At 41.0% G+C, this 17,876-nt stretch overlaps 1 protein-coding gene across 3 annotated transcripts; it reads right to left on the bottom strand.

Moving 5' to 3' along the window:
• Positions 1 to 370: 370 nt before the first annotated feature.
• Positions 371 to 16,097, bottom strand: ark2ca (arkadia (RNF111) C-terminal like ring finger ubiquitin ligase 2Ca). Of its 3 annotated transcripts, none has more exons than XM_061060983.1 (9): positions 15,911 to 16,046; positions 13,251 to 14,880; positions 7,898 to 8,204; positions 7,578 to 7,703; positions 7,304 to 7,433; positions 6,289 to 6,393; positions 5,940 to 6,035; positions 5,734 to 5,834; positions 371 to 5,006 (listed from the first exon to the last, which is right to left on the bottom strand). In XM_061060983.1, exons 2-9 carry the CDS (start codon positions 13,315 to 13,317, stop codon positions 4,889 to 4,891), a joined length of 1,050 nt encoding a protein of 349 aa, XP_060916966.1. In that variant the 5' UTR covers positions 13,318 to 14,880; positions 15,911 to 16,046; the 3' UTR covers positions 371 to 4,888. The 3 variants fall into 3 exon arrangements, with proteins under 3 accessions (XP_060916966.1, XP_060916967.1, XP_060916968.1); XM_061060984.1 differs by having other exon boundaries at positions 5,940 to 6,032; XM_061060985.1 differs by lacking the exon at positions 13,251 to 14,880 and having other exon boundaries at positions 15,911 to 16,097.
• Between the last annotated feature and the right edge of the window lie 1,779 nt (positions 16,098 to 17,876).

Here is a 17,876-nt window from a genome sequence, read left to right as displayed (position 1 = left end):
AAAAAACAAGTCAAGGCGAGTTTTAAAAAATATTCAAAGTCCTGAAAGGCTCAGGTAAGAAAAAATATCAAGACGTTTGTAAATCCATTCCCACTGTTTGAAAAATCGTGTGCACAGTTTAAAATCCTTGCCCAAAGATTTGCAAACTGCTTTCAGTGTTTTCTTGCCTGAGCATTTTGGGGTATGTTGATGCATAACATCTAAAGACTGTTTTCATCTGATGTTGAAGTGAATAATAGAGGTTGAGTATTTTTCAATTTTACCTCCTAACCAAGGCTTGATCATCAGAGGTCAGGTTGGAACCCCATTAAGTTTTTGGAGAGAGCTTGCACCATAACATAATAGAATAAAAAGGCACTACATGTACTAATCCATTTTATCCAATTTATTACAAAAAGAGCACATACAAAAGGATAATATACAAGCCATGAAATAAAGTTAAAATAAAATAAGAACAGTTTGGGTTCAGCAATGCAACTCTTGAAATCATTATCATTATTATTAGTAATAATAAATAAAGTACAAAATTCCACCACATGTGAATCTAACATTTACGCATAATATGCTCATCCATTTCTTGATCAACACACTCATCACATTAATGCGCTATTGCTTTAATATTAATGATAAATAGTTCTATTTTCAGATAAAATATCCTATATTGAAAAACATTGCGCAGTCACAGCTAAAACAGCAGATTTTCATACAAGGATGGCGGCAGCCCTTTCACTGGCACTTTTTGGGATATTTTCTCTTCAGCTTTGTTTTTCAGTTTCAAACAGCAACAAAATTCTTCTTTTTTTTCCTGTTATATTCTTTGTATATATTTTCACCGTATACTATGAAACCATTGAGACTATATTGAAACCTGAGAAAACATGCATTTTTAGAAAAGGTTGTGCTTTTAAATCCTTGCCTTCCTTTTAGACTGTGAAAGGAAACAGGACCGATTCTGAGAGGACAGATGGACGGTAGAATAAAAAAGAGTAGCAAGAAAAAGAAAGATAAACAGAACAGAGATAAATTAAGTAGAATTTATGTAGTATTTGTAAAGCCCACAAACATGCCTCTTTAAAGAACTATTTTTTTTTCTCTTGATGTAATGTTTTAGCACAACAAACCAGCAGCTATTTTGCTTGAATTTCGTGTATAATGGCTTTTGTACACTCCTGTCAAATGTTGCCTTAGCTCCTTCTTCATAATTAATTACGCAACCAATAAGGCATGGTGGCTTCATGGACTGATTGTTTTTGAATGGTTGCAGAAATATGGAAAAATATCTACTAACACTTAAAGCGAGGCACTTGTTATGTTTAAGTCGAACAGAAGAAGAAGAGAAACACAAGGGAGACAAAAATCAAAGACAGACAGAGTTCAAATGAAGGAACATGCTTCACTGATGATCGTAAAGACCCATAGTGCATTGTGAGAAGCAGAGCATACAAAAAAAACAGTGTTTAGTGATAATATTAAAATTATCTAAACTAACTTTTTGCCAGTGAGAGGGTTCCCATTGTTAAACAAGTGAGTGCAAAAAAAAAGAAAAAGACACAAACTAAAAAAATAAAAAAAAATCACTTCATTGCAGTTTGTCCACTACATCACAGCATGGGGGATCTGAGAAATTGCATTGAATGGAATGTAACCAAGATTCACAGCACCACATGGGAGAGATAGAGAGACAGACAGACAGACAGAGAGAGATAGAGAGAGAGAGAAATAGAGTGAGTGAGAGAGAGAGAGAGAAATAGAGCGGGCTCAGTTGCTCAGACTTTGACAGTAGACATCGCACAGCCAGCTTGTCGAGATCAAACAGCAGGGCGTCTTTAACTTTAGTGTTCCAAAAAGTACAACTGCATGCAAAGCATTCCCATTTAAAACAATGCAAAAATGAGGTAATAGTTTTTTTTCATACCATTTTTTTTGTTATTTCTAAATAAATAAATTATGATTCAGTCGCCCATCCCGCAAAGAAAACTATATAAAATTAAATACATACCCACAATATCTACAGTTAGTAATAAATTATGATTGTTAAATACTTAAGGCATTTCAACTGACAACACCCTGTGTAAACTATGAAAACTTCATCAAAGATGACTCCACTACAGGAGGAGGCAGAATCAACACTGGCAGTGCACAAGACAGGGAGAACTAATCCTTGCCAAATGGTCCTCTAGGGCTCAATCCTTTACTTTCGTTGATAAGAACAGTAGAGTGTCTTCAAACAGGAGGAAAACTGGTCAGGCTTTTGCCACATTTCCACCTCAAGAACTTTCCCCAATAAGTAGGAACCTAAGGAGGTACATATTGTTTCCTCAACTGGGACAAGGGTCAAAATAATGTCCCAGGGGCTAAAATATACAGGACCTTTGGGGTTCCAAGAACTTTATTCTTCTCTCCAAAATGTGTCTCTAGAGGGTTATGTTTTCTGAAAGTACTGGTACTTTGAGGAGGGAGTTGTAGCACTGAACAGTTGTGAGTTATAGTTCTAATCGGAAGTACTCGCAGGAAGCATAAGTGTTGCTCACCTCATCCGATTAATTTGATAAATCTTCCAAGGGTCTTCAGAAACTGGAGGAAATGCAGACAACTTTGTAATTCCCTGAATAACAATCCCTGGTCCAAATTTGTCCAAATAATAATGTATTTCCACTGCAGGAACTTTTTTTTTCAATCACTACAGACTACAGAAGATATGCATTGTATTAAAAAGGCAGGGACCAGGGTCAAAGGTAGGGGGTGAGATTTTCTGAAAGAACCAGTACCTTAAGTTGGGACTTGAAGTGCTGAACATTTAAAGTTTCTGAAGAACTTGCAGCATTTTGAAGTCTCTTTCTCACCGCAGAAGACTAATTTGCCTAATCTTTAGTGTCTTTAAATCTCTGTAGAAACAAAGACAACAATGGTCTCTGGGAATATTTTTTTGTTGTTGTCCAAAGTAGCTTAAACCAGTAGCTTGGTTTAAAGGGAATTATTTTTCAGAAGGGACACTAGCCAGTCTAGCAATTCCTTTCAAGGGTTGATACTTTAAAAATATGCGCAATGTGCTTCAGGCACAGTGACCAGGGTCTTAAGAAAGTAGAAGGACTTAGTGGTTTTTTTGAACATTATTTGACGTAGTATTTTTTACTTTGCTGTGGGCTTGAACAGTACTTTTGTTGGGGACACAGCTTAAGTAGTGAGAAAGAGGGTCCACTTATCTTAACAGCCTGATTTTCTTCCCTCCTGATGCGCCGTCTCATGTCTGTGTGCACTGCGAGAGGGAGGCTGCCTCTGTCTCACCACGTTCTAAATGTTCTAGCAATACAGCATAGCAACCAGCATAGCAACCACGAGGGGAGGTCTGTCACACGAATACACAAGATCAATACGTAAGCTCCTGTCTCTGCTGAAAACACTGCATGAATCTAGACCTAAATATAAACCGAATGCAATACCAAAAAACTGTTTGTTCCTATATAACTATTGTCACATGTGCTTGTTCTTTAGGCATTAAGGTAAACATCAAAAAGAGGATTCCAGGGCTGCCACCAAAGGGGACTGGATGAACACACGCTACAAGTCAGTGGAGCAGCCGCTGACACCGTGCTCATTTTTTTTTGTTTGTGTTAAGAAGATAGTCACAGCTCAGATTAACTAAGTCATGCAAAGCCATCTGTGTACTGTTTCGCAGAAACTCTACCAAAGCAGCCACCCAAGTCAACAGTGAAACATGCATTTTTTTCGGCGCACACAGTTCTGCCGCTGGCCAGATGCCAGATGAAGATGCAGGTAAAAGGGCAGCTAAATGTTCCTCCCACTTTCCTCTGCAGCGCACATCGGTTTCCTTTTTTTAATCCTTTTTTTTTGGCTTTGTGTTGTATAAGCACTCCAGTGGCCTTGCTGTTAACCTACCACAAGTTTTAGGTGTAGCACACACACTCACATTTGCACTTTCTGAACATACACACATTTGTTCAACACATTCCTGAAGTCACATACACACACACACACAGCAGGGCAGAGCACACACACACATACACACAACCTGCTTGAGGCTCAAGCTACACTGTGACAAAATGCATTTTGGTAAAAACACTTCTACCTATTTTGAAGTTTTAAAAACACACATATGACAACTCGATCACTTGGCTTGGCTTCCACAGCAGTGAAAGAGACCTACTCACACAACACCAACCCAAGGTAAATATATTGCAAAAGGTCAAAGCTGCATGATAGAATTAAAACACTTAGCTAGCTAGTGCAGCAACAGCGCACCAGGTTATCACTTGTTGGTTACTGCTACTCTACTACGACCACAAATGATCTTTAGGTAAACATGGCATCAGAGCATTTCGTTTTTCTTGTGTGGCAGAATATTCACTTTGATTGAAGTGTTTTAAAAGAGAAATATATATTTGTATATATATTTATATATTGAGAAAGAGAGAAAGTAGCCAGCTCAGTGTGGGGTTATGCGTTTTCCACTCTCAGGACATAAAGTCATGGCTTTGAGGACATGCTACACAGCCCGTGGCTACCTACAGTACGACACCACAACAGCAACAACACCCCACTTACAACCAGCAAGCTACAAGTAAACCCTGTGTACATGAGTATATGTGTGTGTTTGTGTGTGTCTTTTGCCTCCAGAGGGGATGTGCTTCATTATAAAGAGAGTCCTTTGCGGCCTCTCTTGCAGTTGGCTGTCCTGGCTTGGCTCAGTTAAAGCGTGAGTCAGAAGACGTGGGGTGGTGATGTCACATGATGTCTGGAGACATTTGGCAAAAGCACCCGACAAGGGGGGGGGGGGGCGGGAGGAAGGAGGTGGAAGAAAGCAGGAACCACATGAGTGTGACTGACAGGGAGGAGGTAGGGTGGGGGGGGGGGATGGGGTTGAATCTCATCAGCTGTCGGGGTTCAGCTGTGTTTCGATGTCAACTCGACAGATTGGACACTTCCTGCTTGTGGCCAGCCATTGGTCGACGCAGCCCTGATGGAAGAGGTGCATGCAGGGTAGTCTCCTGGAGGACAGAGAAACACAGAGACACAGGGTCAGTGTTGATTCACATAGGCCTGCATGAATCTCCCCGAGAGGATACAGTTATGTGCTTGCAGGGAACATCTGAAACCAGCAGGGAGTTAATTTTGTTCATTCAGGCATGTGGAGACGACTTCTGTTGAGTCATCAATCCTCCAAGCCGCCCAGACAGCTGAGACTCCATCTGCTGTAAACTGAGACTCTCTCCCTGTCTCTGGGCACTGCTCTTATCACCCAAATCTCACCCCCAACCTGGCTTTGAATGCATGTGTAGTAGCACATTCTCCAGTGGGTTTTCTGACGGAGAGTCAGAAAGCAGAAAATAGATCCCAACCTCCAGTTTGTCCTTTAAAACATAAGTTATACCCAGCTGCTGGTTAGCTTAGCTTAGCATAAAGACTGGAAACAGGGGGAAAACAGCTAGACTCGCTCTGTCAGAGAGTATGAAATTCCTCCTCCTAATTGACTTACATATTGCTGTCTCAGCTGTTTCACACTGAATCATTAAGATTAAAGCGGCACTAGTTAAGAAATGTAGTGACAGTTTATGTCTAATGTGAGGAACAGGGAGGATTCGGCTGTTAGCTCAATGATTTGTGAAATAGTTGGCATTGACATCCCTTAAATACACATGCATAAAGATAGATAGATAGATAGATAGAACATTTCACAAACTGTCAACTACTTCTAAAGTTGTGCATCTTTCTAACCTGACGTCCTCTCCGTCCTCCAGCATGGACAAACAGATGGTACACTTCTCATCCACATCTGTCTCCTCCTCCTCTCCAATCTTCAGATGCAGGGGCTTTCTCTGTTAGCAGGTCGGATTACACGGAGACAAAGAGACGGGGTCAAAAAATGAAGCTCAGTGGGAGTAAACCAACAGTTTATGTCTCTGTGTCTCATTGTTCCCTACCTTCTTGTATTTGTGTGGAAAGGTGAACCGCTCTATGGTCGTCTGAACAGCTCCTCTACTGACACTCCCAAGCCGGTCCTCCAACTGCAACAACTCCTGGAGGAAAACTCATTGTGTTATACAATCAAGATAACGATGATCACGGAACAGCTACTAAAAGGGCCTCGAATAAAGATTGCATTTCAAACCTTAAACAAACAAATACAGGATGTCTCATACAGGATGTCTTAAAAGTGCTTGAAAAACTGGAAACTTGTGCCTCCAGAACAAGGCAGTACAGAGGGAGGTTCAAGTTCTCTGACACCGGGTGGGTGGAAAGTGTATGAAGTGTATTTAAAGATAGATTTACCTCATAACTTTCTCGCACAGCGGTGGCGTGCCTTGAAGGATTCAGACTTTGCAGTGCCAACAGGTGCAGCTGGGGGTATGGGTAGTTTCTGATTTCATGCACAACCTAGCAATAAAGAAGGCGTCTTTTATTACAGCCATAACCCTGAAGTCAAGCATGGTTTTTGCTTTAGTGCATTGTTAGAGACTAATTCTTTTAGAATACTGAAAGTGACACAAATAGCTGCAAACCAGCAAAGGCACGAAGAACATTTAAAAAAAAAAAAGATTGATGGAGTTTGCAAGAAGTGCGGTAACCAGACCTCTGTAGCCCACTCCTCTTCTCTGCCTGAGAGGTTAGCAGCTGCTGTTAGCATATTGCACCCAAATCTCAAACCATACTGTGGGGTACTAGATGGTACACCAACATTTGTAAAACCATTAGCCAACTGGACCTATAATTGTAGACCTACTTGTTACCCCTACCAAACAGTTTCTGTGCCTTACCATAGCCAAGTATTAATGGTGCCAAAACGATACCAAACAATGTGAAACAGTCTCATATTGGTGAGGTTCAGGCACAAAAACATTGTTGGTTAGGATCAGGGAAATATCATGGTTGGGGTTGAAATAACAGATTTCACACAGTATTCAAACAGTAGTCTCTCTCCAAATGTGGTTCACAATAACAAACACATCCACTGAAGAAACATTGTTTACAAATGACACAAGAGTTGTACAAAATCAAATTAAGGTTTCCATACGGCTGTTGCCATGCCATTAATGGCTAGGATGTTCTGTGGGTATGGATCAAATTATAAGGAAGAGGAATTAAACCAAAATCTGTTGTACTGCTGCCACAATTCTGAAGCTTTCATAACTATCAACTGTTAATGTTGTAGGTCTGCAAAGTTAAACCAGTGAAATGCTATTTAAAGTAAAGGCAGAAGTGTATCACATCAAAGCTTAGGTCAAGATAGCAATGGTAAACAAGCAAAAGTAATAAAATAATATGAATAGCAGGGTGTCAAACATACCACTTGTGCAGACGATGTGTTCCTGGGGAAGTGATGCATCCGAGGAGAGGCCAGGTAATGCTGATAGTGCTGCGGGAGCTGCTGGAGCTGGTACTGATGGTGAGGAAGGCCAGCATCGACACTGAGATCCCTGCAGGCAGACAGACAGGCAACTAAATCATCACTGTCACCCGTGCAAGGCAAGGTGACGGACAGACAGATGGGCGCAGTGATGAAAGGACGGGATCATTTCTGGACTCCGCGGGACTCTGGTTAATCTCCGACGGGGACTCACCAGTCTGTGCCTTCGGCCAGGTACCGCTGCTGCTGTGTCATTGGCTGAGGAACATGAAGGGGCGGGGAGTAGTCGTAGCCTGAACGCAGTCTGTGAGGGTTCAGAGGGATGCGCTCCTGGGTCCTTCTAGAAACGAAAAGAAATAGTAATGTTTACTTTTTTTTATTAAACCTTAACTTAACCAGGAATGTCACAGAGATCATAGTTCTCTATTACATGAGACCTGGCTAAGACTAGCAGCACATACAGAAGGTTCTCTCTGTAGTTTGGTTGTTCTTTTCTTGTGTTTATCTGTATATGCGTGCAGGTCTTGGTTCTACCTGGAGTGAGGGAGGATCCTGCGATGCTGCGCTTCGATAAGCTGCTGCTGGATGAGGTATTGCTGGTGTAAGGCCTGAGGTAGGAATGGAGGCCCTGGCACATCCTGGAACTGAGGAGCTGCGGGCAGGGCAGTGAGGGGAGGCGGCGGGTGGTGCGCCGGAGGCAGGTGGGTGGCCAGGCCGGTCTGAGGCGGCTGGCCGGCATTTCCCAAGGGGAACTCTGCTGAGATGGGTGCCTGGGGAGCGCCCAGGTGAAAGTGTCGGCAGGAGGTAGCATGGCTGTGCTGATGCCTGGTGAAGTGTGCTCCTATGGGGAATAAATGGAGAGAAACATTGAGCCAGAGAAAGCTTGCACTCGCTTTCATTCAATCAGACACCACATGGAAACCCAGACAAACCAGTGATGAGGACATTTTCACACACATCATGGCAAAAACAAGCACCTTCTGGCTTTCTCACGGCCACACAAACACACACAAATAAATTCAACAATCATTCACACAGAGAGAACATGACAATAGGAGAGACCCGACACAGGAAGAGACAAGACAAGACAGACAAAACAGCAGATGGAGGACGCAGACATCGAGACCCCTGTGGAGCTCTGTCAAAACCCACACACAGATTGCACCCATTTCCACTACAGAAAGGATTGATCGTCACTAACATTTTGGTGTTTTTCCAAGACGATCTAGAACACAGAGTGTTGTCTGAGGTCCACAGTTTGTCAAATTTTGTCAAATGTTTTTTTTTTTTCAAGAAATGCATATTCAACTGTAGTTTTCTCATTAAAACCACCAAAAGGAACTAAGGTGGGCTCAAAGGACTGTAAGCCCCCGCCATTCTCCATTTCCCTTTCGTAACAGAGGTGGAGGAGACATGAGACTGTGTGCTAGCCCCACTGAATCACCTCAGTATCGAATTGCACCAAACAATCAATAGAAATTACTCCGAGCTGAGAGAAAGGGAAGGCTGAGGGGAGGGTGAGGTAAGGACGAACAGTTCCCATTCCAGCTTCTCATTCCAGCTTTCTAGCTTTCTTTAACAGGACACAGACCGAATAATAAAATACCTGAGTATTGTGCCTTTGAATGGCCTTGATACTGTTAGTTCCATTTAATGTGCAGCAGTGCCAAATCGCAATATGGCAACAGGCATGCCACTCGGGGATCCCTGTGCAACTGCCAGTAGTTCAGTGACATGCCAGTCGTCCACCGCTATGTGCGCGTGGTTTAGTGGCATACATACCATTAGTTCAGTGCCATGTGCCTTTGACGATGGCATGCCAAGAGGGGCCAGGGACACGTACCACCCACCACCATGACGTATATAATGTTAATTAATACCAGTGGTCTGGCTCTATTATGTACACTTGCTTTCATAAATGTTGACACTTTTTGTCTTTATCGACAACACAAGTACAATATACAGTATGTATTGTATAGGCCTGTAGTTTTTCTGTTATGGATTACTCAGACTGGCTATGGCGGCTAGGCTAGCCTTGTTAGCTGAGATAAGCTTTGAGCTACGACCTAGGGCAATGACATGTTATTGAAATTACTGTCATCATGGAGATAACAAAAAAACTTTCAATAAACATGAATAATAGACGAAAGACACGTATATATGCCTTTGTTGCAAATACATTAAGTGTATCATATGCCAGTAATTGTATATGTCATAGAGCAAGACGTTATTATTTATATATACAGTACATCATGGTGGTGGAAGGTGGTACTGATGTGACAGTTGAATGTGACTGGACAGGATGTCACTGGCCCCCTTGTGGCATGCCATCAGCCACAGCACATGGCATATATGACACTAAACTACTGGCATGTCACTGAACTACCAGCATGTGCCACATCTCCCCAAGTGGCACACCAGATGCCACATTGCCATCTTACTGTCACTCTAAATGTGCTTATAGTGGAAGACATAATTGTCTCATCTACTGTTGTGTAAGCGGTTTCAGGCTGACTCAGGCAGCTTTTAGACACAGGAAGGAGCATTATTCAAAAGTACATGAGTCACAATTTCAGTTTATTTATTTTGAGGAATAATTCTACATTTTAGGAATATGTTTGTCTCCGGTGTATAGAAAAGATTGGTGCACCTTGTTTTTTTTCTTGAAGCAGCTGGTTAGCTTAGCTTAACACAGATAGGTCTACTGCTAACAGGGGCTAGCTTGGTTATGTATGACAGCAGCACACAGAAACAACCACCTCTCAGGTGAACTTATTAACACGTTTTTCTTTTCTTTTTTAATCAGTTTAAATGTCAAACTAATCATTTCTTGTTTGAGACTGGCTTAGCAGTGGAGACTCCAAAAGTGCTGTACTAGCAGTCTAGGCAGTTTTTTCACCCCAAGAACTAAAAACTAAAAGATTAGTCTGACACAAGATTGACATGTTTGTTCCAGAAGGGTAATTTGTTATGTTTCTTCAGAGCTATGCTAGTCGTTTCCTTCCCCGATACATAAAGTATTTCTGATTCTGATTAGTCTTTATGCTAATCTTAACTTAGCTAAGCGGCTGCTGGATGTGGCCTTATAAGAGATGACTGCTTTATCAATCTTTTCATGGGACTTTCCCCCACAAAGCAAAAATATAAGATAATCTAAAGATACATTTTTTATTTAATTTCTGCAAAAATGATTCATATGTTGGTTGTTATTTGCTATGTCACATTTCGCCTTGGAACATGGGAAGCCAGTGAACCTTGAGAGCCACGAGCCATCTGAGACAACATGTGTCCGAGGAATTAGAGCATAAATGGCAGACTGCTGGTTTGGATTGGTAAAGGCTGTGCATCAATTTGTGTAAACCCTGTGACCTGGTAAGACTGGACTCGGTGTGAAGCTTTGAGTAAATATCAAATTATTTGTCTCTGGGCTCTTTCACAGCTCCAACCGCTGACATTAATATTTGACATACTGCAGTGCTGCTGGCAGTAACAGCCCTGATTGTGTTATTGTTTCATCTCTGCTTCGGCTTTGACTCACAGATATAAAATGCCTGATTGGTGCAGAACAGACCCCCACCATTCATCCATGCACATAGACACACACACACACACACACACACACACACACACAGACATGCACTCGCTTCATCCACCTCTCTTCACCCCTGAGCTGCTGCACAGGCAGCCCCTCCCCCACGGTGTGGCTGCGGCATGGCGTCCCTGTGTGAGTGACAGCCTGTAAGCCCTGCCCAGCCGCGACTGCAGCAGTCTGACATCGAACCTGTCTCTCTCTCTTCCCCTCCTCCCCCCTGCCATCGCTGCAGCTTTACAATTGCATATCCTCTCTAACATAATCCTGTCTTCTGCCTAGTGTGATGGTCTTCCATCATGTGTGTGACAGTGTGGGCTTTGTTTATGCAATATATCGATTTTTATTTTTATTTTTTTTAAACACCTCACCAGCTGATTTCACGTATTAGCACACTCACTCTCACAGTGAGGGACCAATGAGTGAAACCAGCCCTGGAATCAAAATCTGCATCAAATGCTTGCACACTCACTAATCTTAATATTAAACATTGGTTAAATTAGGACAAAGTAGGGTGTTAAATGGAAGACAAAACACCTGAAATAATGTGGTATAAGCCAGTGCAGCTACTGTAAAACATCATAAGCATTATGGCTGCAGAGTTATTTAAAAGTCTGTTTAGCTGCTGCTGCTGGTGGTGGAGAAATATGCTAACACACATGTCTACGTCTTCGACACACCTTATGTCTGCACATAAATAACTCACGTCTATTTCAGACATTGTGAACACATGTTAGGCTCAAGTGGCTGGAACTTGAACAAGAAGTCACAGACTATAACTCTCTTTTATTTCCTGACTTTAAGTTTGTGCAGCTTAAAACTCTAAAACTATTGTTTAACAGAACCTGTAGGCATGATTTGACCAGTAGCCCATATTTTTTTTTTTTTTACTTTCAACAGAAGCAACCACATTTTTTGTGGGGGGTTAGTAGACATTTGGAACTTTTATTGGAAAAGACTCATACCTGATAAACTAACGTTCAGTATATCGATACTAATATAATCATTGTCAACCCTTTATTTAGAGAAAACTTCCAGCAACTTGCAACGACTAGTTTGCGGCTGTAATGTGACATGAGCTGAACTGGGTTTACTTCAGCTTTTGTCTGAAACTACAAAAGGCACAAATAGTCGACTAAAGGAATTCTTTTCAGTAAAGCTGCGAGCCGCTTCTTTCTGTGATTCAATGGTTTATTTGTATAAATGAGTCAAGGTCTGTTCAGTTCATTACTGGGGAAATGACTGGATGAAAGAAGCTAATAGTTACCAACATTACGCAGATACACAGTTGAAACACTCACACTGATGTGATAACTGCCTTTCGCAGATTGAACGGAATTGATTTCTTATTATGCTACATATTAAGAGACTCTGAGAGGAAAGTGTGACGTTCTGGCAGAGAGTTAGATCAGAAGATCAATACAACTCATATATTCATCAGCCTTAAGCCAGCAGCTGGTTAAGTGTAGCAACAAACACTAGAACGAGGGGAAGAAGCTCCTGATTTGAAGGTACCAAAAGTGACACGCAGCACTTCTAAAGCTCAGCAATGAACACATTGTCTACCATTTGTTTAGTCTACAAAGACGTGTGGAATGGCTACTGTTTGTTTTACGAAAGACTATTTCTCTGGAGTTTATCTTAATGGAATAGGCCAGCAAATAACAAGTATCTTCAAAATGACGTTTCCATACACTGCTGTGTTCAATTCAATTAAACAAATAAGATCAATAAGTGAACATTAGATGTGATATAGGTTTCGTTATAGACAGAGCCAGGCCAGCAGTTTCTCCATGTTTACAGACTTTATGCTACACTGGGATAATAGCTAATGGAAAAGGCTTCACGTTAGTGGTAGAGACATGAGAGTGGTATTGATCTTCTCATCAAACTCTGAGCAAAAAGATAAACAACAGGATTTCCCACAAATATTACATTTCTTTATAAGGACTGGTTAATTTATATGTAGTAAGGATAGACTGTTTGGGTCTTTTTAATGATTATGTACAGAGCACTCAATACCTCTTAGAAGAATATGGACATTTTTTTGAAAAACCATTAGCCAACAATTTGCCATGCCATTTATATTGTCATTGACTGCACTAAACCCTTTAAAACTGTCCTGCAAAGAAGGTTGTTAAACATATTATTGGACTTTTGTTTGCATGACTTGGTGAAGTAACGTGATATTACTTAATTTGTTCAATCATTTAGTGGTTGGTTTATATGTAAACAGTTTTTAACAGAAAATGCACCATGTTTCCATTTATATTGATATCAAGAGAAAATAAAAGTTACCATGACAGATGACGCCATCGATTGGACCCGATGTTGTTTGATTTGATCTAACACCAATGAACATCATCGAGTGATTGTGAGTGAGGCTGTGTTTTTGTGCTATAAACCAAAGTGATTGGATTAGGAGGGAATTCAGTTTCAATGCCGGCGTGTTATAGAATAATCATGCTTTTTTTTGGTCCTCTTTTTATTATGTATAGAAATTGTGTTTGCCCCTAGTCATAAGCCGAGCAGCAAGTTCAGGAGACTCTGTCAAAGGCCGCTGAGAAATGAGAGCACATAAAAAGAGTGAGGGGACCGTCTCAGTGACAGCACAGTGTGGAGGAAGGAGGAGGAGGAGGAGGAGGAACACATGGAAATCAGCAAAAAGCACACTGAAGGTTAGAAAGAAAACTACAGTCTTTATTGGAAAATATTAGTATGTGTGGCACTGTGTGATAATAGTAATAATAAGAGTAATATCACCTATATAACCATAATAAGAATAATAATATCATGCAAATAAAGACCAAAGGCAAGGCCCAACCATGCTCTCTGTAGGGTTAACAGAACAGAAGCAGCATCCAATGAGTAGATGTGTATGCTTACAGCACAGTTCAGTATAGCAGGGACAACTCTACACAAAGTTTACATTGGAATCTGCTGTTCAATGTGGAAAAACAAAAGTATAAAATGACCATGCATTAGGATCTAATACAAGAACATAAGGTAGAAAAACCACAACCAAAGAATAAAAAAGACATTTTCATTCTAAAAGGAGTTCTACAGCAGTGCAGGATATACACATCCCTGTAAAATGGATAGCATTCTGGAGGTGTCTGAGGAAAGACTTGAGAGGGGGGCTGTTCATGGTAGTGGATTGAGAAAGGGGGGTTTTAGACTTTTTAAAATGGCAAGATGAGATAGACCAGAGTCTTGCCCATGTGCAGTATCAATTAAGCTAGCAGGAACAAATGCTTTCACATATGGATAGGATTATGAGCAGCTGTTTGGACTCCACTTTAACAGGTGCAGTGGACCATCAAAAGGGAAACATAGCATCACACAGGTTACTGTGAGTTTAGCTCTGCAAGTGTTAGCCAATTGTTTAATTATTGATTAAGATTGTTTAGAGAAGGTGATCATACAAGTGCTCATGCTGGTACAATGCACCTTTTGCAAATAGGGGATGGAGGCAAATATTAGAGGAGTTCGATTAAGCCTGGCTGTAATCGAATCAAGGAGAGGGGGGGGATCAAAATGTATCCACTTTACAGAAATTTACAGCAGAATGTAGTCTATCCACACTGAATGGGAGAATCACAATGACAGTCTGTAGTAAAGTCTAATGCTACAATGGGTTATTCACTGAAGAGCAACATGACAGTTTAAATAAAGACAGAGTGTTTTTGCTACAGAAGGTGTTATTCTTTAGTCTGTTACACAGAAGGATACGGTATGAGTGGGAACTCGGTTTTAATGCCAATGTCGTCTTCAGATGGAAAGAGGAAATGAGGAAGAAGGGGTTCACAATACAGCTAGATGCAGAGAACAGGCAGAGGCTACGGCAGACAGCAGCAGATGATCGTTAGCTACACAATGGAGGGGGACAAAGGTCTGAGAAATGCGGAATGTAGAGCCAGCCTCGATACTATGGAACAGGAAAAAAGAACACAAATAAAAGCACAATGAAATCATTGGTGCTACTGCATGTAGTTTTTAACAGTGCAAATTATTACCACTACTATTATTATTATTACATAATCAACACAGATAGCCTGCTGCAATGGAGGAGGATGTTATTCTTCTGCCAAATTCAGCAAGTGGGATTTTTTTCAGCTTTAAACGCTCAGCTAAAAAAGGTGGTGCAATTTTGAGGTTTGATGACGTTTATTTTAAGGCAGAATACCACCATTTTAAAGCCCGTTTGTAATTGCTAGTGGTACTGTACCTCTTAAAGCGAGGTGCATTTTTTTTTTTGAGGGAGAAGCACTGATTGACACTTACGAATATCAATGTAATAAAAAAATAAAAAAAATAAAAAAAATGAGCGCAGCATTACAACAAAAACGATGCAAGTTGCACACAAAGGGACCAACAGCCCTTGTTATGTTTGGCAGCTTTATTCAGCTGCCCGGTTGCTTGGCAAAATTTTAATGGGAGGAAAAAAAAACAAAAAACAAGGTAGATAATTGTATTATTCTTTTTTTTTTTTTCTCAGTAAACGTCGCTATTTCAGATCGTTACCTAGGTTACAGTGTGACTGCACAAAATAGCCGTTAACGCACGTAAACACCGCGCGACAGATTAAGCAGACCCCACGAGCCGCTTAAGCACAGCTGAGTATAAAAGAAAAGAGGGAGCTGCCATTTGACAGCTGTATTCGTTCGGTGCTGTTAAAGAGGCCCCTAACATAAATCTGTACGGCGGCTTGTAAAACATTAAATGTAGCCGTAACAGCGTTGCAACGGGGTTTTGGTTAAGGCTAAATTGGCGCGACGCTACAAAGCTAGTAAGACTGATTATGTTATCTACGGTGGACTGTCGCGATTAGGCTGTCTTGTGTTTTTGCTAGCAGGTCAGGTGTCAGCTCTGTTTACATAATTTGAGGACATTTAAAAGAAGCGACGCCGACAATTTTGTTAGAGTTAGAACAAAGAAATAAATACAGCTAGCCATACCTCTATTTCTAACTGAGCCGAAGACTGGGAGAACCAGATATCCAACGTGTACCAACACCATCCTGGGTCCTTCTTTGTTGTGTGGGTAGCCAGCGAGACAGATGGTCCATGGAAATGATCCCCTCCAGTCCCCAGCACATTCAAACGGACAGGCTGCGCAGCCTTCACACTTAGAGCCGAGCAGCCAATCACTGGATCCTATGATCAGGACCCTCCGGCTTTGGCACCCTGCTCCACCAATGGGAGGAGGTCTTGTGTTTTGGACAGCCCGCCCCCTCCATGACTGGATCCACTAGCCAAGAGTAGGTGGGCTACTTCAATCCCATTTAAACTAATTTGGTCAAACATCCAAACAACTCTCTACCTTGAGGAAAAAGCGAATGTAGATTCAACTTTAATATCCTAAAAGTATTATTTCCCATCCATAAACATGACAGATATACTTAGCCTATTTGTTTAGCACTTGACCAAAGCCCTAATTGGTTAAAGAATTATTATGGATAAGGTGACACATTACATTAATACATACAGTACCAACAATTAATTGGATTCTTAATTGGATTCTTCTTCACTTAGGGACTCAGTTTTCCAATCACTCTTCAGTAAAAAAATTAATGAACAAACAACAACAATAAGTGAATTATGTCCAAATACAGATCATTGAGATATATTTTAACCTATTTGTGGCATAACTCTTTAGAAACATTTTCTCCGTATTTTAAAAAGTTTTCCTGAGCAGGAAATATACCAAATACAGTCTGTGTCCTCAAAACCTCTTTGCCTTTAGTGTTAAGCCTGAAGGGTGAAGGAACAGATGGACATGGGGGAGCTGAGGGGGTCACAAAACTCTTAGTCCCATATGTCCTAGTCGTCCAATTCCCACCATGTAATGCTTTAAGCCTGCGGTGTCACACAAAGAGCCTTTCACACTGCTTTACTGTCAGTAGAGGTCAAATCGGTTCACTTACCTCATAAACAGCAGACTTATGATCTTTAACTCCATACTACGAACAGTGTATATTAAATCATTTGAAAACATTACAGAACATTACTTTTATATAAATGTGCACAAGCACCCCAAAGCAACACTTGTGTTGTCTTGTTTTGTTTGGCAAAAATCTGAAACCTTTACCTGTTAAGTAAAACAGCAAACCCCCTCACTTTAAAAGCTTAAACCAGAGAATATTCTGCTTTTTTTTTCATTACTTTTGCTGTTAAAAAAAGTCCCTTTCAGCCAATGCCGGCAGCATCCATTAATAAGTGAGCTGTCACTAGTTCTACTAAACTTTGGAGCAGTACGTGTACAAAAACAGAATCCAAAGCTGCATCATTCAGATTAAAAAGACATCTGCAAGAGGAAGGATACTTATTTCCAGCTTTTGAGAGTGAGCCAGCACACTTGCTGCTCTGTGAGGCCTCCACTGCCCTGTAAAAAAAATTAGCATACAGCTGATGTTCTGCCCCAAGGGTGAAAAGAGCTAGCTGAAGGGCTTTGGTTTTTAAGAGAAGGGCCCCGCAGACTGAATTGCTCCACACCCTCATTGTCCTCTTCATGTGAACTCCATATGTCCCCCTAGCGGCAGGTGACGCAGGGTGACCTTTAACCCCACATGTCACTTTAGAAGGTGAGAGTGAAATTGTATTGTTCGCAGCCAGGCAGTTGTCTAGACTGTTTGACTACAAGATAAAAAGAAAACAATATGACATCTCATTATGTTTTGTGTGTATGATGTGGATTATTCTCACCCTTACACAGAAGAGTAGTTTTTAATGGAGAAGACTTTAGACTACAGAAACACGTATCAGTGTGCTCTCTTTATTATTATTATTATTATTATTATTATCTTTTTGGTTCACAGAGAACTACTAAAGAACAATTTAAGTAACAATGTTTACAAATAACTACTCTGACTTCTACGAACTGCTAGAAAATACAAAAAGAAATATCTCTGTCTTTACTCCCCAC

The sequence above is a fragment of the Labrus mixtus genome, chromosome 17 (genome assembly GCF_963584025.1).
Source record: "Labrus mixtus chromosome 17, fLabMix1.1, whole genome shotgun sequence".
NCBI classification, from domain to species: domain Eukaryota; kingdom Metazoa; phylum Chordata; class Actinopteri; order Labriformes; family Labridae; genus Labrus; species Labrus mixtus.
The sequence above is the reverse complement of the archived record's forward strand: the minus strand, read 5'-3'. Positions and strand labels throughout refer to the sequence as shown.

Coding starts and splice junctions, on each gene's coding strand:
- ark2ca (XM_061060983.1), bottom strand. CDS start 13,317: ATGATGTTCATTGGTGTTAGATCAAATCAAACAACATCGGGTCCAATC. Junction 6,036..6,288: donor CTGTGCGAGAAAGTTATGAG/GTAAATCTATCT, acceptor GTTTTCCTCCAG/GAGTTGTTGCAGTTGGAGGA. Junction 5,007..5,733: donor GAGGACGGAGAGGACGTCAG/GTTAGAAAGATG, acceptor TCTGTCCTCCAG/GAGACTACCCTGCATGCACC.